Source organism: Pantherophis guttatus, chromosome 5, assembly GCF_059756535.1.
Source record: "Pantherophis guttatus breed Tessera chromosome 5, ASM5975653v1, whole genome shotgun sequence".
NCBI lineage: Eukaryota > Metazoa > Chordata > Lepidosauria > Squamata > Colubridae > Pantherophis > Pantherophis guttatus.
The window spans coordinates 52,151,597-52,176,935 of record NC_142067.1 but is presented as its reverse complement, the minus strand read 5'-3'; the positions used below and the strand labels follow the sequence as shown (position 1 = coordinate 52,176,935).

Below are 25,339 nucleotides of genomic sequence, written 5' to 3'. Positions count from 1 at the left end.
CAACCGAAACTCACCACACGTGACCTGGGAAGCATGTAACCTGGGAAGCACATGTGACCATCAGCCAGCAAGGCTAGCTAAGACCCCCACCCCCTGGGAGTCTGACAACCAATCAGGATACTCTTTCGGGGCCCCAAGAAATGCAAAGCCAGAGAGAGTATAAAAACCCAAGGATTTACTGTATCTGCCCCTTTTCTGTTCAGGAACTCAAGCCATGTGATCCTGTCCACCATTAAACAATCTTTCCAAGCAGTCTCCATGTTTCCAGTGTCTTTTTCCCCACTTGGAGCAGAACCCAGAAGGATATTTCTTCCAACACAGTGTTTAGTCATTTCAATTAAATTTACAATTTCTATATTTCCTTTTTACCATATTTATTCCTCATCTATTTTTTTAAAAAAACAATATTACCCTTCATCCTCATCTCTAATCTTAATCAAATTCAATTTTTCCCTTCTATTCTATATTCTACCCCTTCGCATTGTCATCTATTTTTATATCCATCCTCACATTGGTTAATTATGTAATTATGTAATACAGTTGTTTAATACAAATTCAACATTTTAATATAAATCAATTAGTTATATAACTATCTTTTTTGTATATTAATCAATATGAACATGAATATTCCAATTATTTCCATGCAATCCAATTTCTTACAAATCAATTAATTATATTTACCAATAATAATAAACCAAATAATTTCCCCCATATATTCCTCCAAACCACAACTTAACCATTTCTGCTTTCAACACAATATACAATAGTATCTCAATTATTACAATTCCCTAGTTAAATAGAGCTTTTTTTCTTTTGTGTTTTAAAATCTTGAACCTCCTCTTTTGCCCTAAATTTCCCATTGTTTGCAGTTTTGCACCTACCTTTTTTGGTGAGGAAAAAGAAAAAGAAATCTCTCTGCCTCATTTTGTCACGTTGCAGCAAAGACCCTGCTTACTTTCAATTTCGCTTTTTCAACAGAGCTAGGGGGAAAAAAATCTGCTCCAGGAATTTACCTCTTTGCAGCTAGCTAGCAACAGAGCCCTCCGCAAAACAGCTGAGAGTAGGGCGGCTCTTTGAAGCCCCACGGCACGAATTTAAAGTTTTTTTCCCTCTAGCCATCAGCTGGGACTCTGGAGGCAGCAATAGATTGGGAGTGGGCGGGGTAAGCGAACGGCAACCGACGATCCAACAGAGGCAGAGGGTGAGGGTGAGTGAAGGCGTGGGGGGGGGGCGAGAGAGGGCTTTGGCGACCCCTGTGAAATGGCCGTTCGACCCCCAAAGGGGTCACGACCCCCAGGTTGAGAACTGACAAGCTCTAGACAACTCTTGTTTCATCTCCCTCAGCTCCTCTGTAAAGCATAAGAAGTGATAGTATCCCCAAGAGAGAAGAGGCTGCATGGGTACAATGTGATCCAGTGGTGGGTTTCAAAATTTTTTACTTACCGGTTTTGTGGGTGTGGCTTGGTGGATGTGGCTTGGTGGGCGTGGCATGGCTTGGGTGTGACTTGGTGGGCATGTCAGGGGAAGGTTATTGCAAAATCCCCATTTCCTCCCAATCAGCTGGGACTCGGGAGCCAGAGAATAGATGGGGGGGGGCAATCAGAATTTTTACTACCGGTTCTCTGAACTACTCAAAATTTCCACTACCGGTTCTCCAGAACTGGTCTGAACCTGCTGAAACCCACCTCTGAGGTGATCCAATGTCTCAGCAACCACTTTATTCTAACTTGTAACTTTGGATGTCTGTACAGCAGACCAAAGGAACAACTCCCATTTCCTCTGAAATCTACCTGGCTCTATCAATCCCCAAGGTCTGGACCTAATGAAACCAGCCTCCTTGCAATGAATAGTTCTAGAGAATTTCATGGAAATTAAGGCATGATCTGACCGTGACAAGGGAGATATTAAAAATACCCACTTGCATAGGTATTATTCTAAGAGGAATACCCGATCCAGTGTTATGACCGTTGTCATGTGCTGGATTCTGCATGAACTATAATCTGCCTTATTTCCCACCAGTTTTCCTCTTTCAGGCATGTTGGAAGAAATGCATGAAAGAAACCATTCTTTAAGAAATTCACTTTCCTTGTTTGAAAAAAGAAAACCAATCTCACATTGTATTGGTAATCCTTGATGTACAGCCACAACTGAAGCCAAAAGTTGCTGAATAAGACAGTTGTTAAGTAAGATTTGCCTTATTTTGCAATCTTTCTTGCCAAGTAAATCACAGGGGAGTAAATTGCCCTGTAATAAAGTCATGTACTAAGAAGTTTAAGGCTGTTAAAAACAAAAGAATAAATACAAGAAAAAGCAGCTAATTTTTAGATTTCTAAAACAGCAGGACAAATATATGCATTAGCTGCATGAAGGAGAAGTAAAGTCCAGATGTGATGACTTTTTGATATGCCGGAGGTGCAGATTCTAGAATTCCTAACTAGAGCACATCATGTAGACATTAATTTGGAGAAGGCAGGACACACAACTATAGAAAAAATGTCTGCCAATCACAATATTGGTATAAACTGTAGCTCCAGATCTATACAACAAACTATGTAATTATATTTTGGTATCCATAGGAACCACATGCAATATAAATACAGATAGTAAAGTATCAACACTGTTTCTTGGTTAAATGAGTCTCACAATCATTTTAGGGTTAATTTGGAATGAAGAAATGGTAGAAAGAGCTCAATGTTTGTCTGGTCTAAATTACTGCTCCCCCAAAGTGCCTTTCAAAGGGAGGGTCAGTGGAAGTTGTGTCACTTTTCATGGATTCATCTTCTCATATATCCACTGGTGCATTCTGTTTCTGAATAAGATGATTCACTTTCTCCAGAGACACTAAGATTTTCCCATGAACATAGAGGACTTTGAACATCAAAGCTCTGATTATCTGGCATTTTAGTGAAATTGTTTGGTTCAAATGCATCTGAAATACAAGGTTCATTCAAGTCTATTATATCTTCATGGTCAAATGTAGAAAAATCCAGATTTTTATCCGATATTCCTAGCATCACAGTATTTAAATTTACATTTAAGCAGTCTGTACGTTCTGATTCTGCTACATGGCCAGAGTTCACTTCAGGATATAATGGGGTAATTGGGCTGCTTTTGTCAATATCATTCTGATTTCTTTCTGCTAAAGTTCTGGTTACTTCATTTGTAGTAGCTGAGCAACCTGTGAACAACTTCTGACTGATATCCATCTCAGAGAATGGTGTAATCTGGTTAAAGATGTCACATTTAGTATCAAAAGTACTCTCAACATCACTTTCACTGTCCTCATCGTCACTATGTTGTTGCACTTTACTTTTCTGGACCTGCACATCACAAACTTCTTCAGGATCTGATTCAAAAACTGAATAAGCCAAGTTAGGTTTGATGTTCTAGGAAAAAAACCAAAAACAAATGTTGGTATGCACATTCACAGATGCCCTCAAAAGAGTATTGCTGTGTGATAAAAAAAAAAAGCCTGAAACATGTATATATTCATTTGACTAATAATATTTCTTCGTTTTTCTGTATCTTTAATGCTGGTGCTTTATTAAACTTCCTTCCTCAGAATGTCAAATGCTTTCTTCTTTTTTAATTCTGCCCTGAGTTCCCTTGTGGGTAACTAGGTACAGGTTCTTATTTCCCCTCTTCCCTAATGAGGAAAAATAAGCTTTAGACAAATGGACATAAAAGCTCTCAGCAAACCTCTTGGCAACCAGAGCCCCAACTCTTCACTTCTGTTAATAAAGCTATGAGGTGGCACATGCTAGAGTTCAATGGGGCTTTACATTCCCAGTAGGAAAGTAGAGATGGCTTTTGTAGCCTCGTTTGATTATTGTTCATAAATGAAAGAAAGCCTATGACAGATACAGCTTTTCATTCAGGTCAGTGGTGGGTTTCAAAAATTTTTACTACCAGTTCTATGGGTGTGGCTTGGTGGGCGTGGCATGGCATGGCATGGCTTGGTGGGTGTGGTTTGGTGGGCGTGGCAGGGGAAGAATACTGTAAAATCTCCATTCCCACCCCACTCCAGGGGAAGGTTACTGCAAAATCCCCATTTCCTCCTGATCAGCTGGGACTTGGGAAGCAGAGAATAGATGGGGGCGGGGCCAGTCAGACTTTTTACTACCGGTTCTCCGAACTACTTAAAATTTCTGCTACCGGTTCTCCAGAACTGGTCAGAACCTGCTGAAACCCACCTCTGACTCAGGTGTACCTTGTGCTCTCTGGCACAGAGAGATGGATGATTATCAGAGGGCAGGACTTTCAATTCCGTTTCACTGCTAATGTTACTGTCAAACCCCACCCTGGTGTAATCTGCTTCAAACCCTGTTCAAAGGATTTCGCTTGAACAGAAAACATTTCCTCATGTCTGATGTAGGCGTTTCACCATATCTATTACCAGAGGCAGCACATAATAATGAGTGGGAATTCGTTTAGCCTTAGCAACATAATCTGTCTATTTTAAAATAAGATTTCGTTGGATTCCAGAGGGCTGTTTACAGCGAATTAATCGTTTCCAAAATCAACTCTAAAGTTACATACTGTAAAAAAAATCCTCCTTAAACCTTGTGCAAGTTCCTGACTGTAAGCTCAAATCCACTTGTATATCAAGTCCTGCAACAATAAGCCAAACTAAGAGTGATGTTTCTTTTGGCACATTAACTGAATATGTAAACATATGAGACTAAAATGAAGAGCAGTCTCACAGCCATTAGGATAGAAATAGTCTTTAAACTAATGAATAAGTTACATCACCCCAAGTCTATGAAGAACAGAAGGAAGACAGGGAATATTCAATGGAGTTAAGGGACATGTAGCTTCTTCTGGAAATCCCTTTAACCATCTTTGGTTGAACTGCCCTAACATATACAAATCTTAAATTGAAAGCATTTTGCCACATTACTTACCAAGACACTTGGTGATGTCTTCCTTTTAAAGGAAATAAAACCAGCCTTACGCAGGAAAACTAGAATGGCTACCACTGCCAATAGTATAAATAGAGCCAAAAATGAAAACATAGTATAATCTGCAGATTAAAAATATATTTCATTACACAACAATTCATTTGCAGATTATTTCAAAACTACCTGGTTTTGTCAGGAAGACAAAGAACCATAATATACCATATTTTTGGCGTATAAGATGCACCTTTTTCCCCCTGAAAAGTGGGCGAAAATTTAGGTGCATCTTATAGACTGGATACAGGCATTTTTGGCCTCCCAAACTTTCCACGCGTTGCATTTTCGCCCTCCCCGGCCCCCAGAAGCACTCTGCAGTGCTCCGCATGTCCCATTTTTGCCAAAAATGGGCCAGTTTTTGGACTTCCAAGGGCTCTGCGCATCCTCAGAAGCACTCTGCAGTGCTCCCCACGTCCCGTTTTCACCCTCCCAAGCCCAGAAGAACTCTGCAGTGCTCCCCACGTCCCGTTTTCACCCTCCCAAGCCCAGAAGAACTCTGCAGTGCTCCGCATGTCCCGTTTTCTCCCTCCCCAGCCCAGAACTCTGCAGTGCTCCGCACGTCCCGTTTTCATCCTTCTGAGCCCCCTGAAGCACTCTGCAGTGCTCTGCGCATCCTGTTTTCACCCTCCTAAGCCCAGAAGAACTCTGCAGTGCTCCGCACATCCCGTTTTCGCCCTCCCCAGCCCCCAGAAGCACTCTGCAGTGCTCCACATGTCCCGTTTTCACCTTTCCCAGCCCCCAGAAGCACTCTGCAGTGCTCCGCATGTCCCATTTTTGCCGAAAATGGACCCATTTTTGGCAAAAATGGGCCCATTTTTGCACTCCCAAGTGCTCTGTGCATCGCATTTTCACCCTCCCCAGCCTCCAGAAGCACTCTGCAGTGATCTGTATGTCCCATTTTCACCGAAAACAGGCCCATTTTTGGTGAAAAATAAGATGTGCGGAGCACTGCAGTGCTTCTGGGGGCCGGGGAGGGTGAAAATGTGATGCGCTGAGGGCTTGGGAGCCCCAAAACTGACCTGTTTTTGGCAAAAATGGGACGTGTGGAGCACTGCAGAATGCTTCTGGCAGCCGGGGAGGCCAAAAACGCGATGTGTGGAAGCCAAAAACTATTTTTTTTCTTGTTTTCCTCCTGGAAATCTAGGTGCTTCTTATAGTCCGGTGCGTCTTATAGCCCTAAAAATACGATAATCATGTAAAAGATACTGAAATGGTAATCAAATGTTTAGTCTTTTAGTCACAAAATAAAACAGGTTCTGACCCATTCCATTTCCTTGTTTCATAATTCATTGTACCTTTTCTATTATTGGAGTCAAGCATAATACATTTTGGAATGGTGGAATTGCACTGGCGATTAACACCTGTAGACACCTCAACAGCAATGCAATAATTTTTATTTGGATGCAAATCTTCCAGAATAGTGAAGAAATGATCCTGTTTGGTTGTATTATCAATACGCTGTAAAAGACAAAAAAAAAAAGGTGAATTGTTTTAAAATGCACTGAAAGGATAAAGCTAAATGATGTGAATTGGTGACACTCTACTTTAACCCGGAATCAAGGCATGGCTTTGCACTTACAGTGGTACATCAACCGTAACTCAAAGCAGTAACTCAACTACTTTGAAACTCATCAAACTGGTACTCAATGCACTTTGATACAAAAAATGTTGTCTGATACTCATCGTTTGTTTAGTACTCAATACACAAGCTAGAACTTGTTGGTGTTGGCTGCCTTGTGAATCCCTACATTATTCCTTATGAGGAAAATCTGTTTGGTACTGATTGCTTTTGGTACTTATTGTGCCTCCCGGAACCAATTAACAATGAGTACCGAAGTACCACTATACTTTCTATTTAAGAATGTCATTTTCTATATGGGGGTTAGAGAAATAGTGAGATATTTTGTGAAGTCCTTTAAATATCAGCACTATTATTATATCAATATTTATAACTACAATAATCATAACAGCAATATCAACAGTAGTTTTATTTTTGTAATTTGTGTTTCTGAATTGGATGATATTGCAATGTCTATATACTAAAGTGCTTTTGTTAATTTAACTGTGTGGGTTTGTATGCTAATATGGCCATTGGTTTTCTATATTAATCTTAACAACTCAACCCATCAAGTTCAGCTGGCATTCTGAACCCATACAAAGCAAACTTGTCCATCTGGATTCCATCATTCCATTTAGAACCAATGAATAGAAACACTGAACTGAAAGAAACCAAGGTCACAATGGCTGAAAATGATGTGAGCTCAACACATTTGAAGCTGAGAAATATAATATTGTAAAAGCAAAAAACTTAGCACATTTCTTAATTATAAAGTGAATTCTCTGATACTATTAAGACCTTAATAATCAACTACTTACATTTTCCTTGAGATCAGCTGTTTTCACTGTGATTCTATAATCAAGTTTTTGATAAATTTTAAGTAACAGAGGTGGAAGTTTCACTGTAACATTTACACAGTTTTGACAGACAGAAATATTAAACTCAGGTGGCTTGAAGCATCCTAATTAAAACATAAATAAAAGAAATTATCAATACTATTTGCTGGCAATCCAGATTTTTTTAATTTTAGCAAATGTAATAGTCTAAAATATAAGTACCTTGGAAATTCCGTAGGATTTCTAATCAAACCTAATGGATTCTTATAAATAATATTTTCAATAGAAAGATACATACTTTTATTTAATTTTTTATTATGGATTTGCTTTAATCATCAATGTAAATTTTGATTCTGAAAGTCAGCCCTGAATATAGAACCTGATTCTTTGTGCTACTCTTAACTTCTATCCTAGCTTTTAAAATTCTCCTCAAATGTATAGTATAACTGGATATAAAGGTCATCAAGGCCAACTCGCATGACAAATGAATAAAATTTATTTCCCCAAAGGGAAAATGACTTGATTTGAGATAGTGAAAATTAATATATGATTCAAACAAAAGGAAGGAAGAAATTACTTACGTTCAGCATATGGATTGAATGTTCGAATATCTGAATAATTTGTTCCATTGCTGGTGTCTTGCTGTACTATAATAAATGCACTTCCTTGGCAAAAGTCTGCAAATTCGTTTGTTAGATTACAGAATGGTCTTGTAATATTAGTACATTCCTGGACTGTCCTGAATTTTGATTTTATATCACTATATAAAAACAAGAAAGAATACAATATTTTTCAGTAAGAAAACAGTGATTCCAAAGAAATATATGATAATTGGCCAAAACGTTGGACCCAAATTAGATGTATATGAAGTTGTCTATGCAAGATCAGGCACCCTGGTAAAGCTGCATGTTTCAATGAATTCATAGCTGATGCATGGTGTATGGATTTCTTCTGCAAATTTCAATGCACTTTTATTGCTTATGTGCATAGATTCAAAGCGATAAAGCAGTAAATATGGCAGCTACAAAAGTCTGAAGACCCTTCCAATTTTGTAACACTTCCTTTGGCAGAAATAAAAACTTTGTTGTTTCTTATAATTGAGAAAGTTTATGTTCTCACTTTGAGATTTTTTTCTTTTCCCATTCTCCCTGGCAGAACCCTCCTTGCTCAAAAATATTCCTGACATCATTGTAGGGACTGTATCTTTGAGAAGATCCACTTACATTCACTGGTAAGAATAACAGATGCTATTAAAAACAAAGAAATAAGCAAGAGATGCAAATACTCTGCACTGCTCCTGGAAAGCACAGTTGCTTTAGAAAATTAGCCTGAATGTTTAACTGTTATTTGGGAGGGCTGCTTGATGAATTTAATGATTTTTGCAATGCATAATTAGGTCCTCTCTCTTTTCGTTCTTCCCGAGCTAGTGATTGGTTCCCTTCAGCTCAAAGGGCATCCATTTTTATCCCTTTTCTTCATTTTCCTTCCTATTCCAACTATTCTTTATCCTTAACCCAGATGTTGCCGAAGTATGGGTCATGACTTCTGGAAGATTGGTATCAATTTAAAGAGCAATTGACTTTTTAAAAATGATGAGGCATAATGGGTGTTCTGTCCAAACTCATTTATATTTGGTCTGGATGAGCCTACAGCAGGTTTCCGCAGAGAGAATGGGAAGCAAAACCCAGAGAAAGTTTCAAGAGATGATTCAACCCCAGTGCTTAACTATTTATCAAAATATTAATTAATGAATCGCAACAGTTTCATTTGTTTCTTTGACATTACATACTATTTAGTTTTATTTGGGGGAGTATCACACACATTCATATATCACTTAAAAGAGTCATAATATTGCAGAATTTGATAACATTTTTATCCTTTCCCTGATATTTTTAAAAATGTGACATCTGGCAAGCATGTATACAGACACATGTAAAATCAAGAAAACAGTCTGAAATGCACCTTCATATCAATCACGCAAGAATATTTCTGTGCTAGAAAAATTCTGAAAGGAAGAACAGGAAAGTATTTCAAAAGTTTTTCTTAATTAATTATAGGACTGAAAGGAAGTATTATAAAATATTGACTGGAAAGTTGTCTGAACATGCTTTATTTATGGTTTTATTTTAAAATTTTAAACACATGCACATAAATAATAAATATGCATTGCAGTTTACAAAAAGATGTCATGTTTATGTACCATACAGCAGGTATATCAACTTTTGTTCACTCAAGGGGATTGTATTTGGGTGGTTAAAGCTAGCAAGTCAGTATTTTTTCAAACTTTTGATGGTCTCAGAATTTTTCTTGATTTCAGTGAAAATGTTTAAGGTCCTTTTAAACCTCAGATGCCTTTACTGGGTTTCTGCTAAGAATTTATTTCTATCTTCCACCTTAGATCCTGCTTCATTGGTGTTTTCTGTGCATCTGTTTCTGAGAAAGCTGGGCAAACAGCCAACTGCCCTGGTCCCAGAACATGATGGTCCGAATCCTGGTTTTCCTGAGACCTGGGGGGGGGGGAGGAAAGAGAACATCTGTGATAGAGATGCAAGTATCAAAAAGAAAGAATCATAAATCATCCTGTTTTCTAGTGTCTATAAAGACATCAGACTCTTCTGATAATCTTCCTTAAGAGTTTTACAGCCTAAGACAGTTTTTCTCAAACTGATACACTCCTTTTGGGAGTTGCTGTACACATGCAGGGGGCATCAGATATCAAAGCAATGCAAGGCAAGGAGATATTCTAGGAGACAGAGCCATTCCTGGAGGCTTCGTACTCTGGATACTGAGTAAAGCACAACAATGTTTAAATAAATTTACTGAATAAGACATTTAGAACTGGTTTTATTTTGGGGATCACTGTTGCCTTAATCAATGACTGGGTTAATACACTATCTTAATCTAAAGCATAGTTTCTTTGGTTTGTACTTAGCGTGACTGTGAACCCATCCATTATGGATTATATGATATCAAATCAAATTGTAACTTGGTTAAGCTATGGTTTAAAATTAGGGATCAATGTACTGTGTGAACCATTTAAATTCAGGAACAGCCTATGTGTATTCCACTACATGTCTAAAACCCCAAACACAACAGTTCATACTGAAGCAGAAAAATGGGGAAGACTGAGTAAAAGAGCAGTAAATCTGATCTTCCCAAGTAGAACAGAACAATTATATAAAAATATATATTATATATTTTTCTACCTACCATCTTTGATTTTATTTTTATTATTATATTTGTATCCTGGCAACTCAGAATGATACACATAGGAGTCTCCTATTATGGTATTTTTTTCTTACACTGCAACCTTTCAGGAAGTTCGTTAAAAGAGAGGACTGGCTCTAAATCAGCCATGAATTTCCATGGTCATCTGAGGACACAAACCTGGGTTTCTCAGCTTAGTTCAAGATCTGAATTATATATAATACAGATTTATTCTTTCTTTCTTTCTTTATTATTTGTTCATACATGCAAACAAGTTAACTTCACTACTAACGTGGGCAGCCTCCTGCCCACACCCTCTGATCTTTCTTGGTGACCTCAATCTACCTCTTATCAATTGGACCCTAAACGAATGTACAACTGAACCCATACACGCAACCCTGTACAATGCTGTTACTAATCTGGGACTGGATTAACTAGTAACTAACAACACTAGACTCAACAACTGCCTTGATCTCATCTTCTGCAGCAGTTTAATCTCAATTTATGATCTACAAATAAAAGAACCCTTTTCCAACAGCGACCACAGCATGATTGACTTTTGTCTCAATATACATCCTTACAAAGATTATCATAATGATGGGATACCCAATTATAACTTTAAAAAAGCCAACTATGATCTAATAGACACTGACCTCTCATCTCTTGATTGGCAAATTCTATTCATGGGCTGTAATACTGCCGAAGACCATTATAACATTTTTTGCTCGAAGTCAAAACAGTCATTAAACTATATGTACCACTAATAACCCCCAAAACCAGAAAAAACAAATTACCCATAACAATAAGGAAGCTCCAATCAAAAAAAAAATCTCTGGCGAAAAAACAAAGCTGGCTATGTGTAACTTTAAAAGCCGCTACAAAAACATATGCAACCAGTTAAAGACTGAATGCACCAATTATCACATCAAACAAGAGGAAAACCTTCTGTGCACAAAATCCACCCGCGCCTTCTATAATTTTGTAAACATCAAACTTAAAGACTCGAAATCCGTCCATCCCTAAAAGGACCTAACGGTAAAGACTGTAATGATGAAGCCATTAAAGCCAACCTCTTTAACACATTCTTTGGCTCAGTCTTTGTAAACAGCAATGGCACATGCTCCACATTTCCTAATCGTACCACAACTAATTACAACGATCTAATACATACCGATTTTACAGAAGATAACATTAAAAAGGCACTACACAGCCTAAAACCATCTCTGTCTATTGGACCTGATGGACTATGTGCCTACTTCTTAAAAAAGCTTTCCACTGCCATAGCAGAACCTCTAAACTTAATCTTTGAAAAATCTTTCAGAACCAGCTCCTTGCCCCGCCTATGGTCACTAGCCACGGCCATCCCTATCTTCAAAAAGGGTGACCACAGCCTAGGTGAAAATTACAGACCTATCTCTTTATGTTGTGTCACCTGCAAAGTCATGGAATCAATCATAAACCAATCCATTACTCTCCACTTAGAGACAAACAACCTACTCTCTAACAAACAATTTGATTTCAGAAAAAAATTGTCCTATAATATGCAACTCCTACACTGCAAAAACATATGGACTACACAACTCAACCAGAGCAAAGCAATAGACACATTTACATAGACTCCTATAAAGCCTTTGATTCAGTGGTACACGACAAACTACTTCTAAAACTAAAATCTTATGGCATTTCCGGATCCCTGCATAAGTGGATAGCTACATTCCTGTCAAACAGACAACAAGTGGTCAACATAGGGAGCCCCCTATCAAACCCTGCACCTGTCAACAGCGGTGTCCCCCAAGGCAGTGTTTTAGGACCCACACTCTTTATACTTTACATAAATGACCTTTGCGATCATATTATAAGCAGCAGCGTTCTCTTCGCTGATGATGTAAAACTATTCAACACTATTGATAATGTTGCTACCCTTCAAAAAGACCTTGACTACGTGTCAGAATGGTCAAACAATTGGCAACTCCAAATCTCAACCAACAAATGCTCTGTCTTACACATTGGCAAAAAGAATCAGAACACAAAATACAAGTTGGGCGGATACGACCTTGTAGATGACCCTCATTCTGTTAAGGACCTTGGAGTACTCATCTCTAATGATCTAAGTGCCAGAGCCCACTGTAACAACATTGCCAAAAAGGCATTAAGAGTTGTTAACCTAATTGTGTGTAGCTTTTTCTCTGGTAATATTGTACTGCTAACGAGGGCATACAAAACATTTGCTAGACCAATTGTTGAATACAGCTCATCTGTCTGGAACCCACGCTGCTTATCAGACATTAATACAATTGAGTGAGTCCAGAGATATTTCATGAGAAGAGTCCTCCACTCCTCTGCTCGCAATAGAATACCTTATGCCATCAAGCTTGAAATTTTGGGCTTAGACAACTTAGAACTACGCCGCATTCGGTCTGACCTAAGCGTAGTACATAAAATTATCTGCTACAACGTCCTACCTCTCAATGACTACTTCAGCTTCAACCACAACATTACACAAGCACACAATAGATACAAACTTAAGGTAAACCGCTCCAAACTTGATTGCAGAAAATACGACTTCAGCAACAGAGTGGTCAATGCCTGGAATGCACTACCTGACTCTGTGGCTTCATCCCAAAACCCCCACAACTTTAACCTTAGACTGTCTACTGTTGACCTCACCCCATTCCTAAGAGGTCTGTAAGGGGCATGCATAAGTGCACCAATGTGCCTACCGTCCCTGTCCCACTGTCCCCATTTATTTGTATCCATTTCATGTATTCATAATCATGTTTGTACTTATATTTGTTATCTTATAAATGCTTGACAAAATAAATAAAATAAAAATATATATGCTCTTGATTTAATTCTGAGCCTCAAATTCACTCCAAAGCAAACATTGTGGAAATGTTAAGACACATTATAATCTTTAAACTGTCATTCATTGGTTTATTGTGTATTGATATAAAATACTTGTCTTTCACAACATAGAAAGCAGGAAGACAAAAATTATACAGTGGATTATCTTGAAGTAAAATGAAAGAGGACAAATATAGATAGGAATACCAACTTCTCAACAGTATTTACTTGCCTGGAGTTGTAAGAATTAACTTGTTCCTGGCCTTTTACTGCTGATTTTGACTTTGTTCCCGTGGTATGTAAATTACAGCCAAAATTTCTAAAAATAAAGCAAAACAGTTTCCCTTCAATTTTCTGTTGAATGTCCCATCCATTCAATAAAAGGCAGCCATCTTGCTCTAGGTTTATCTCCATCAAATAGGAAAAAGTGCTAATTACTGCCATTGATAGTAATAATGATAATATTGTAAATGAGTGATAACTGTAGGGTTTTGCAAATGTACAGTACTTCAATCTAATATAACAGACTGATCTTCTTTTATTTATAGGCACCTAGTAAAATTGTGATGATGAAAATATTCACAAAACAGGCATGCTTGTGTTCAGTGTTGGATGCAAGTATATACTGTGGTCAAAGGTTTGCATCAATTAACTCATAATGAACTTTTTGTCACTTATTTTCCTTTGACCTCCTGAATACACCAAGGATTGAGGCAATGCTATATCACCTCAAGATTTTCAATTGGTTTTAGGTTCATATAGGATAGCATCTATACTCCAGGTATATGCAGCACCCAGGATCCTTTCTGACTCCATTTGCTGAAAATTGTTTTCACAGTTTTCTATCATTTTCAGACTAGATACTAATAATACTGAATTGTATTCCCAATAATAGTCTTTATAGAACTAAAAAAAGAACCCTCTTTAAATTCTACCTTAAATTCAGGAAAATACAGAAAAATCTGGAGTCATTCAAATGTATGTCATAGGCTGGTTACTTTGCATTATCATCTCATGCTCTGTGGCTTTTGTCATTCCTAAAAATACTAAGGGTGGCCTCTGTTCACAAAATGATAATCACTCCCCAACTTTACTAGGTATTTATAAGAAATAATATCCCATGCATTTGATCAAATTGTGTCCAATGCACAAAAGATGTACCAAATAAATCTACTGATCTTTAAACATTTGCATTATTTTTATTTTTATTGCAGCAATATCTAAGTACCTGTGTTAAAATAATACTTTGTCCATCATGATTACTTGTAAACAGTTATAAAATGTAAATAGAAATATGTATAAAGAAAACAGATAGAAACCTTTTTGTAAAATACTGGTACATCACTGTGTAGCATGCTGGCATCCTTGAACTATTTCCAGCTTTCCATGATAGAATGTACTCAAAATCCTCTTGTTTCATATTCAGAATGAATGATGATTGAGATGTTTCTTGTGGGGAAAAAAAACCTCTCACTGTATATTCATATGCATCACGCAGAATGTACAAATGTATTAGGACATGCCATGTCTATATCTCTCATAGCTTAAGACTAGACTTTTCTTCCTGCTCTCCTCCTTTACAATTTGATGATTCTACCAGCAATTCCAAAACTAGTTGTCCATCTTGCCCCTTACTTTATGCATAAAGCAGATTGTTTGCCACCATTATATATATTTAAAGTAAGAAGCATGCAAAAGCACACAAAAAGAAAAGGAGGAAGAAGGAAGAGGAGGGCATAAGAGCTATTTTTTAAATAGTTAAAAAAATCATTTTGGAAAATAGGAGAAATCAGAACAGTGCATAGCTGGTTTCAAACAGAATGAGATTTCCCTGGGTTTTTGTGATCAAGAACACCGACTGAGTCAATAATGGATATAAATAGTTGCAAAATGTTCCATGGGCCATCATGCAAATTGGTGCTTTCTCCCACCCCGTTTAAGCACCCAGGGTGCTATTAGTCCTGTTTAATGCACTTATATCCCATTTGTTTTTGCTGGATATAATTTAAACCAAGCATTAGATTGCAGTCAGTCAGCATGTTTATTTTCTAAGAATACCTATTGCCTGATATGGGGACCAAGGAACTCTTGGAGATAAGGATGATGCTGGAAGCTTGCTTTGCAGCCTCCCAACATCACACTGTTGTTGGTGATGATGATGAAATTGATGTAGTTTTAATGAATGGAACAGAAATCCCAGACAGGCCCAAGCTTGAAGGGTTCAGTTAAGCAACAGCTTTGTGTGTTCCTCCCCATCAGCATTTTTCTTTAAAATTAGATTATTACATGCAATCATGAGGTTATGGTTATATTAAATTTGGTTAATTTAAGTAATACAGCTTTATAATCTGTTATTTAAAGTGGGCTCATTTTAACATCAGCAGTCCTAAAAAAAACCCTAAAAATAAACACTTCCAAAATTTTCCTCCCAGCTCTGCAAGAAAAGGATAAAATAGAGTAGAGGATATGTGTGAAGCAGAGTCTTGCTTGATCTTTAGATATGTCACACTAAATCATGCTTTGGCATAACATTAGATAGATCGATGGACTGGATTTATGTCACTTACAGAGATGTTGCTATCAATAACAGCTCATCTCTAGCAAGATCTCTATAGTACATGAAAAATACTTACCAAGAAAGTTGCTAAAAGTCAAAGTTATTGCACTGATGTATACTGTAAATTAAACAAAACAAATATTAGGAAAAATGCTACAATCATTTGATCATATATAAATAGATGGTTGGAAAGTTAATATAAAATAGAATTTAGCATCAGAGATTCATGACTTTCTTACAGAACAGGGTGGGTGGGTATTCATGACTTTTTATCTCCAAATCTTTCCAAAACATTTAAGTTTATTTAGAAGTAGCTATTTGTAAAAAGTTAAAATAACCATGATATACTTTTTTAAGTAGTAAAGATAGTATTTAGATTTATTGGGATATTGGATTTTTGCTTTTTTATTATCCTCTTTTTCTTCCAGACAAATAATTATTTATTATTGTAAATTCTAATAAAATAAATTGGGAGTGCTTAGATATTTTTGTATACAAAAACCAGTTTCTATGAACTATTAAATTCCTCTGGCGATCCAAGCTCTGACGATCCCAGCTGAGTTGCCTGCTAATCAGGCAACTCAGCTTGGATCGCCAGAGCCATGTAAAAGAAAAAAAGTTTTTTTTCTTTTAAATGGGTCTGGCGATCCAAGCTGACGATCCCAGCTGAGTTGCCTGCTAATCAGGATCGCCAGAGCCATGTAAAAGGAAAAAAGTTTTCCCCCTCCAGCTTGCTTACCTTAGCTGTTAGTCGCAACGCTTGCCTTGCTTCGCTTGCCTGCAATCCATTCCATCAGCAAGCCACTCCCTGCCTGCAATCAAGCAGGCAGGGAGTTGTGGACTTCAACTCCCAGAATTCCTCAGCCAGCAAAGCAAAGCTGGCTGAGGAATTCTGGGAGTTGAAGTCTACAAGTCTTAAAGTTGCCAAGGTTGGAGACCCCTGTTTTATTGGGTAAGTTTTTCCCCCCTTTGGGAGCTTTAAAAAAATAGTTAATTGGGGTTTTTTTAAGTTGTTCTTTTTTAGACCTAGCCATTTAAAGTTTAGGAAGTTTTAAATTTAGCTTTCATATAAAAATAAAAATAAAATAAAATAAAATAATATTTGTGCAGCTTTCTGAGATTTAGTGTGTTTCTGTAGTGTTTCACTCTAACTACACAAACACACAAAATCTCACAAAGCTGTATGTGGAATTTTGTGTGTGTAAAGTGTGAAAGTTGGTTTTTTGGGCTTTTTGTGGCTGTGTGAGGTTCCTGCCTGTTGCAGGGGCCATTTTGGGTCTAGCACAACTGCTTTTACATTGTGAGTGAGCCAGTTGATGTTTTTTAATTTTTATTTGGTGTGCGTTGGAAGAGGGGTAGTCTTATATGGCGAGTATAGCCCAAACCCTATATTTTAAAAGGAAAAGTCGGGGTCATCTTATACGCCTAGTCGTCTTATATGCCGGAAAATACGGTAGTTATTTTTTGTTTCTTTTTAACCTGTTAGCCACATAGTATCATAATTTATCTGTTAGGCATTCATATAAATTGACTAATTGAACAAACAATCTTCTTGTACTTCAGCCAACATAAATACTAGTTTGTAGAAGGCTGATCTATTCCATCTGACAGTAACCACTTTCCTCTAATGCCATAATTTATTTAAAAATTATCTTAACCAGTGGTGGGATTCAAGGAATTTAACAACCGGTTCTCTGCCCTAATGATTTCTTCCAACAACCAGTTTGCCAAACTGCTCAGAAAGTTAACAACCGGTTCTCCTGAAGTGGTGCAAACTGGCTGAATCCTACCACTGATCTTAACATTTTTTCAAATATTAATATTATACTGCTCATAATCTGCTGGAATCAATGGGACTCTTAGTTAAAGTTTGTTTCTGTTGATGGGAAAGTGCCTGTTTTAAAATGGCCAAATCTGATGTAACCAGATGACTGAAACAAGTCCAAAAGCAGATGTAAAATAAATAGAAGTACTTTTTAAAAATGGTGATATTTTATTGTACCTTTAAAACATATTTATTCCACAAAAATCAATTTTCAGAGTACAATTTAAGAACCTCCATTTGAGAAGATTTGGGACCTGACAGAAGCCCTGCCGCCACTGGTGGTATATCAGTTACATTGAATGGCAGTTTGTAAAATTAGATGGCAGGACTGCCCAGCTATATATCTTATTAGTAATGCCAGGTGGAAGAAGGATAGGTATAGGATTTTATACCTGTAAGTAGTATTTTTAGGGCAATGGCAAATATATTGTGGTATATATAGATTTTATAGTATTTGTGCAATTTTCAACTTTTCTCAACTTTTTAACTGTATTTGGATCACATCCTACTGGAGTACATTTTTTGTTTTTCGTCAAGCATGTATTTTATGACAGATACAAGTGTAAACATAATTATAAATATATGAAAAGGATACAAATAAAAAAAACGTTAGGACAGGGACGGTAGGCACTCTGGTGCGCTTATGCACGCCCCTTATAGACCTCTTAGGAATGAGGTGAGGTCTACAGTAGACAGTCTAAGGTTAAAGTTTTGTTTGATACAGTTAATCCTTGATTTACAACCGGTCACTTAGTGACTGTTCAAAGTTACAATGGACCTACAGTACCTAGGGGATAGTCACAACCACGATTCAAAATTCTGACAGTCACAGTTACCAGGTCAGGTAACTGAACTTTGGGCACATAGCATCTGGGCTACATTTATGTCCATCTGCAGCATCCTGCAGTCACGTGACTACGTTTTATGATGGTTTTGCCAAAACCCAGCATTTATTTCTGGGTTTTTTTTCAAAACAACAGCCACTCGTCTGGAACGAGAAGAAGCCGAGAGTGAAATTGAAAATTATGCAAGATGTTCCAGAAAGAGGAGGTCTTAAACTTCCAAACCTACAGCTATATTATGATGCAGCAGCTTTAACTTTAACAAGTGATTGGTTTGGAAGTAAAAAGGCTGGAATACTGAATGCAGAAAGTTTTGATCTTGAATTTGGATGGCACGCTTACTTATTTTATGATGACAAAGTTGATAAAATATTTAAAAGTCATATACTTAGAGACTCTTTGATGAGAGTTTGGAAGAAGCACCGACTCAAATGGGATTATAAAATACCGCTATGGTTGGATCTTGGTCATACTTTGTGGAATACAAATATAATGTCACTCGGGGGGTTTTTATACAAAGAGGTTCTTTTTACAGATGCGGGCAGATGGCAGCTGAAGAATTTGCAGACACTGTTGGACGAAGGGATTAATTTAACTTGGTTACAATATAATCAATTACAATTGAGATGGAAAGAGGACCAAAAAATTGGTATTATGTTGCATGAGGAAGAATTGGTTAGACATATAAGAGAGAAAGGTCCAATGCATATTAAAAGGCTTTATAATGTTTTGCTAGAAAGGGATTCAGAAACTGAATTAGTTAAAGACTGTATGATTAAGTGGGCACAAAATTTTGAAGAACCAGTGAAGTTGGAAACATGGGAAAAAATTTGGGTCCAGAATGTTAAATTTACACAGTCGCAGAATTTGAGGGAAAATTTTTACAAAATGTTTTATAGATGGCATCTAGACCCTAAGAAACTGTCGTGTATGTATCCTAATGTTCAGCCAAAATGTTGGAGGTGTGATTGTACAGATGCTACATATTTTCATATTTGGTGGACCTGTAAGAAAGTTAAGGCTTTTTGGATAAAAATTTGGTGGGTTATGCAGAATGTTTTGAAGAAAAAAATTCAATTTTCTCCACAATTGTTTTTATTGGGTATAGCTAAGGGTTTTACAGTGGATGAAACAAAGTTGATTTTGTATATGATTACAGCAGCGAGATTGTTGATAGGTAAATATTGGAAAAATGTAGCTTTGCCCACCGTTCAAGAATGGACTTTGAAGATGGCCAGTTTCGCTGAGATGGCGAAGATTTCAGCATATTTAAAAGACCGCTCACAAGAGACTTATGAATGTGAATGGAAAAAATGGATAGATTATGTGCAGAACAAATATCAAACTAGGAAGTATCAAATAGCTTTTTATTGATAGTATTATATTACATTAAGATAGAAATATTTGAACTATGTGAAGATGAAAAATGATATGGGGGTTGGGGGGGGTTTAAAGTTCAAGGTTTTTTTTATATATAAAGGGGATAATGATGGGGTACACTCTATGGAAGTCCGGGGGGGAGGGGAGGGTTAGGGGGGGTTAGGGAGGATGGGTTGGGGAGCTTGGGGTGGGTTAGGGGGGTGAAAACGGGGTGAAAATGTAATTGTAAAACTTTTACAATAAAAAAAAAAAAAACAACAGCCATGGTGAATCTTTGATTTGCTTAATGTACCCCCACAAAAAATATCTTAAAATCGGATTGGACACATGGCCAACCCATTTTATGACCATCAGGATTTATGACCATGATGGGCAGGCTCCATTATGGTTGTAAGTTGAGGAGTACTTGTATTAACAATCAGGCATTTGGCTTTCTCTCACCACAAAAAAACCCTGAAGTTTGCTTTTCCTTTTTTTAATTATTTATTGTAGACCATTTCTTTTGGGACACTTATGGAATTACAAAGTAATATTATTCATTTGTAAAAGCTAACTTTTGACCACATATCCACAAATAGGAAGAGATAAAAAATAGTAATGATGTTAAGATCAAATAGGGGCATATGTAAAAGCTATCGGATAGAAAGATACATATTGTACAAAGCCATCAGTGGGTTTTAGTTCAGTATCTGTGAATCTAGCGACCGTGGTTTGCAGGCAATGAATTTTGGGTCTTTGGCATTAGATCCTAGCTAATCATAGCTTTTTCAATAAACCATAATAAACATAAACTCTGGCTTAGTACAATGTGTTAGTTCAACCAGAAAGTTTTACAAATGAAAGACAAGCCCTCATAGAATAATTAAAAATTACCAATTAAACCTTTTTTGTACAATCACTAGATATTTAATATACAAAACATAAGTGTATCCTAAAAGTATGTATTCCTGGCTTTGTCATCCAAGATGTGAAGTTAAAGAATTGCCCAACTAAAGAAAACAGGGATCTGTATTAGGTAGCAACAATATAAGAATATGCTGGAGTTGGTTTATTACTTTAATGACAATGGCAAATACATCATTTTATTCTGTGCAAGAGAAGTGTTTTATCCAGGAATCCAGCTCCATAGATAATATAAAGTAGTTGATCATATGATGATGGGCCCTCCAGATTGAATGACATTCAACATGCTACTGAGTAATAGCTGGGGATACTGGTAGTTTGGAATACTAATAATGTTTATGACATTGCTAGATTAAAATTTTCAGGACATCTAATTGCTGGTGTTGCCATGTTAAGAAAAGAAAAAATGAAGCTGAAAACAAAGAATTACAATCAGAAAAGGGAAATATAAGAAGCAAGTTCCCATTGATGTGAACACTTATTAGAAAAATATTAACTTTTTTTCCTTGTTGCACTAATTCTGCTTTCATGCAGATGCCTTTTATAAAACTATTTTAAAATTATAGCTTAGAATTATAAATAGTAATAATACATTTTTCTATTCTGAATGCAAAATGTGTTTCTTTTTTTAAAAACCTAATATTACATGTTTTAGGAAAGAGGTTCAAATAAGACAAATGCTAAATAAAAGAACAATGAATTGTTATTTTTCAAAATTAATTAAAAACCTTAAAAATAAATTGTGCATGATTTTACTCTCCAAATTAGGTAGGACTGCTATTGCTGTTGCTTCAATTAATGTATCACCTTGAAGACCATTTATCAATATTTTGTTTCAAACAAACAATTTGTTTTAGCCACATGAAAGGAGGTGATCATAACATTTCCTGGGCAAATTTCCTCCCACAATGATAACACATGACAAAGAAGAAACTGACAGCCAAAAAAACCGCACCCTACATTCTCTCTAATTAAATTTAACTTACCAAGTTTGCAGAAATTCAGTGGTTTCATGGAAAATGCCATTGTAGTTTAAAAACACATCTTAGCAATTGAAGTGTTGATGTTAGTTGTGCATCTGCAATGGACCAAATGAAACAGTGTTGAACTAATAATAAACTTGGCTATTTAATGTATTGTAATGTTAAAGCTTTGCTATATCCTCCTATTCAAATAAGGCTTTTTGATGTAAGATGTTTTTAAGTGGGAGAGGAAAATGATTTTCTGTTATCTCTCTTCTCTCTGCAGGCCTCTGCTATTCAAGTCTGCTCTAAAGAGCTGGAGGACCTCCAGAACAGTATGAGATTTCATACGAATAGAAACAATGTATGTGCATGTACACACCCACACAGACAAACAGCTTCTGTTCACTGAAACCTTTGCCAAAGGATACAATGCGATATAACTCAATGTAACACTCCAAGGTTGAAGTCTGATTGTATTTAAGAGCTCCTTGTTAAATTTGTGAAATCAACATTTTTTTTCAGCTGCCTAAAGTGCAACTTATAGCACAACAGTTGCTATAAAAGGAATTGAAACTTCAAATACATGATATTTCTTTGCTCCAGTTAAAACAATTACGTTTCTAAGTACTTTTAAAGCTCACCACCCAGTGTTACTTAGTATTCAAACAGAGGTACAGCAGTTCAAAACTGCAATCCATTTGTTCAGCCACAGCTTCCAGAATGCACCAGAGCAATTAAAAGACAGAGGAAGCCAAATGAACTGATCCTTTCTTTCCTGGAACCCTTATTCAGACAATCACTGATGGCTGTACATATTTTATGTACCAAAATACAGATATAGATTTCTCTCTCTCTTTTTTTTTAAATAATGCAAAATTACATAGAAGGAAGATAAAGCTTGGCTTTGACTGAAATAAATAGTAATCACAATAAACCGAGTTACACTGATTTCAATGTTGTTAAAAGTGTATAACTTAATTTTTTATTTATTTTTCACATTTCTGAACTGCCCATCTCCCTCAAAGAGGGACTTTTAAAATCAAACCAGGAACCTAATAAGCCTTGAAAATAAAACATTAGCTGATAAAGCTATGCTATAGGTCAGTGATGGCTAACCTTTTTGCCATCGCATGCCAAAAGTGGGGAAGGGAGCACCGGGGGGGGGTCGTGTGCATGCCCACACCCATAATTCTATGCACCCCCCCCGTGCATGCATGCGCACCCCCCGTGCTTCCCCTGCTTTTAACACGTGATGGCACGGTGGACCTGGTAGGCCTGTTTTTTTGCCTCCACCCCCCCCCAGGTCTTCCAGAAGCCATTAATTAATATTAATTCCAACTGACAACAGGACACATGATATATATGCTGTATTCCCTACACATGTAAAGACACATAAACTTTAACTTTAAATAGATCTCCAAGAAGGCTGCCTTAGAAAGCTTTTTAGGCAAAGTTTCAGACTCAGGCACACAAGCTTTTAAAAACAACTATTTGATTCCCAGAAAAAAATGGGAAGTGACTAGCACTGAAACCAAGTCACAAAACCACACTTGAGTGTAACAATCTTAAATTTGCATTGCCTTCCTCTTTTTTTCTTCTTCTTTTTTTAAAGGCCATGGCCTGTGCATTGTGTTAATCTGGAAGGAAATAGTATTTTTTGCATGAACAAGGAAGTATTTTTGCTGTCTTCACATTTATTTTAAAAAGATAGAGTTGATATTTTACCATACTTTATATTAAGAACCTCCATAACAGGAATTAAGGCTCTAATAAATTATTAGTGTCCAGCAAATTTAATACCATTTGCTAAAGAATTAGCTGTCTCAGAATCTGAATTTCTCTTACAAATAAACAATGGTTTTTTTTCTAATTCTGTAAGCAAAATCTGCCTTCTTCAATGGAGCTTTCTGGGGCAAAAGGCAAACCTCTTCCCCATCCCTGCATTGGCTGTCATAAAAACCAATACGGGTAGTTTGTGGCCACAATCAAGCCCAAAATTTCCGTTGGCAAGTGAGACATTTGTTAAGTGAGTTTTGCCCCACTTTAGGACCTTAAGTGAATTTAGCTTCCCCATTGACTTTGCTTATCATTAGATTGCAAAAGGTGTTCCACATGACCGTGGGACACAACAAAGGTCATAAGTACGTGTCAGTTGCCAAGCATCTGCAGTTTGATCACATGTGATGTGATGCTGGAGCATGGGGATGCTTCAAAGGTTGTAACTATGAAATATGGTTTTAAGTCAGTTTTCAGTGCCGTTGTAACTTTGGACGGTCACTAAAGGAAGTGTTGTAGGTCGAGGTCTACCTGCATTAATCATCACACAGCAGCTCTGTTTGAAGGTGCAGACCTATTCAGGTGCGTCTCTGCACGAGCTGGTGTGTGTTTGTGTGATGTGTGTGTGTGCGTTGCAGTTTTTTAGGGACGAGAGCCGGCAACTTAGATCAACGCTTAGGGCTAAGACGGGTTTGATTTTCTCTGTATCTTGTCGTCTTGTGGCCGCCCGAAGCAGCAGACGCAGAGGCTGCGGCAGCCTTCCGCCCTCCACCCGCTTCCTCTGCAGCTCCGTCTCCCCTTCAACAGGGTGCTGAGGCAAATCCCTCGGTCGCTGCGGCCGAGAGCGCGGGGCCGTTTTGAGGGCCGAAGAAGAGCGCGGGGCCTCGCGCGTCCCCGGGATGGCCTCCCGCTGCCCCTCGGGCCGCTGCTACGCGCCACAGGAAAGGAGCCGCGGCCAATGCGGCGGCGCAGTTTCGCCCGTTTCTTCCCGCTTCAGCACAAAGCCCGGCCTCGTTTTTCCTCACTGCCAGTCTTGGAAAGCGGCAGGGAAGAAACGCCCGGCTCCGGCCTCGACGAGGGGCGGGCACAACCTGCTTGTGCCAAGCTCGGTTCTCGCCGAAGCTGCATCCTTGGGTGCAACGGGCGTTCACCGAGACTCCGGCCTCTGCCGCGAAGTCAGCGCTTTGCGACTGAGGCTCCCTCCTCCTTCCCTGGAGAACTCTACGGGAATTGGCCCCCTGCCGGCTTACCTGCCAAAGGAGCCGCCTTTTCCTCGGGAGCGAAGTCAGGCGAGCCCTTTGGTTGCCGCTCGGTGAAGACCACTCGATGGGCCCCCGATTCCGAAAATGAAAGCAAACTCGAGTGGGAAGGGCGGGGTTGTCACAGGCGGCCGCATCTCAGCTGCGAGGGCCTGGCTTCGGGGTGGCGGAGAAGCGCTGCTTTGGCCTAGGAAAGAAGGAAGGGTGGTGTGAGTTAATCGCAGCTCTCCCTACCTCCCTCCCTTCGCAGCGTTTGCTGTGCCTGCTTTCTTCCTTCACGAGAAAGAGTTTTGGCTGCGCGAACCAATTGTTTGGGAACCAAATCCCAAGAAAACAAATCAAACAATGAAGGTAGGAAGTGATGGGGGAAAACCCAAACAACAATTAGGAGATGCAGGAACCATATCCAGGGGCAGACAGAAAAGTCTGAAA

General features: G+C 37.9%; 1 protein-coding gene across 2 annotated transcripts; it reads right to left on the bottom strand.

Annotated features, from left to right (window-relative positions):
• Window positions 1-543: 543 nt before the first annotated feature.
• On the bottom strand, window positions 544-25,339 carry IFNAR2 (interferon alpha and beta receptor subunit 2). 2 transcript variants are annotated; one of them, XM_034434624.3, is made up of 11 exons: window positions 24,899-25,339; window positions 21,894-21,985; window positions 16,034-16,075; window positions 14,720-14,849; window positions 13,633-13,719; window positions 9,743-9,856; window positions 7,931-8,109; window positions 7,332-7,474; window positions 6,251-6,413; window positions 4,905-5,023; window positions 544-3,386 (listed from the first exon to the last, which is right to left on the bottom strand). In XM_034434624.3, exons 2-11 carry the CDS (start codon window positions 21,931-21,933, stop codon window positions 2,775-2,777), a joined length of 1,629 nt encoding a protein of 542 aa, XP_034290515.2. In that variant the 5' UTR covers window positions 21,934-21,985; window positions 24,899-25,339; the 3' UTR covers window positions 544-2,774. The 2 variants fall into 2 exon arrangements, with proteins under 2 accessions (XP_034290515.2, XP_034290598.2); XM_034434707.3 differs by having other exon boundaries at window positions 4,905-4,978; window positions 24,899-25,325.

Bases quoted from the DNA above. Each gene is read 5' to 3' on its own strand.
- IFNAR2 (XM_034434624.3), bottom strand. From the start codon at position 21,933: ATGGCATTTTCCATGAAACCACTGAATTTCTGCAAACTTG. The intron at 16,076-21,893 runs GTAAGTTAAATT...TTTAATTTACAG, and splicing joins ACTGAATTTCTGCAAACTTG to TATACATCAGTGCAATAACT. The intron at 7,475-7,930 runs GTAAGTAATTTC...TGTTTTAATTAG, and splicing joins ATTCAATCCATATGCTGAAC to GATGCTTCAAGCCACCTGAG.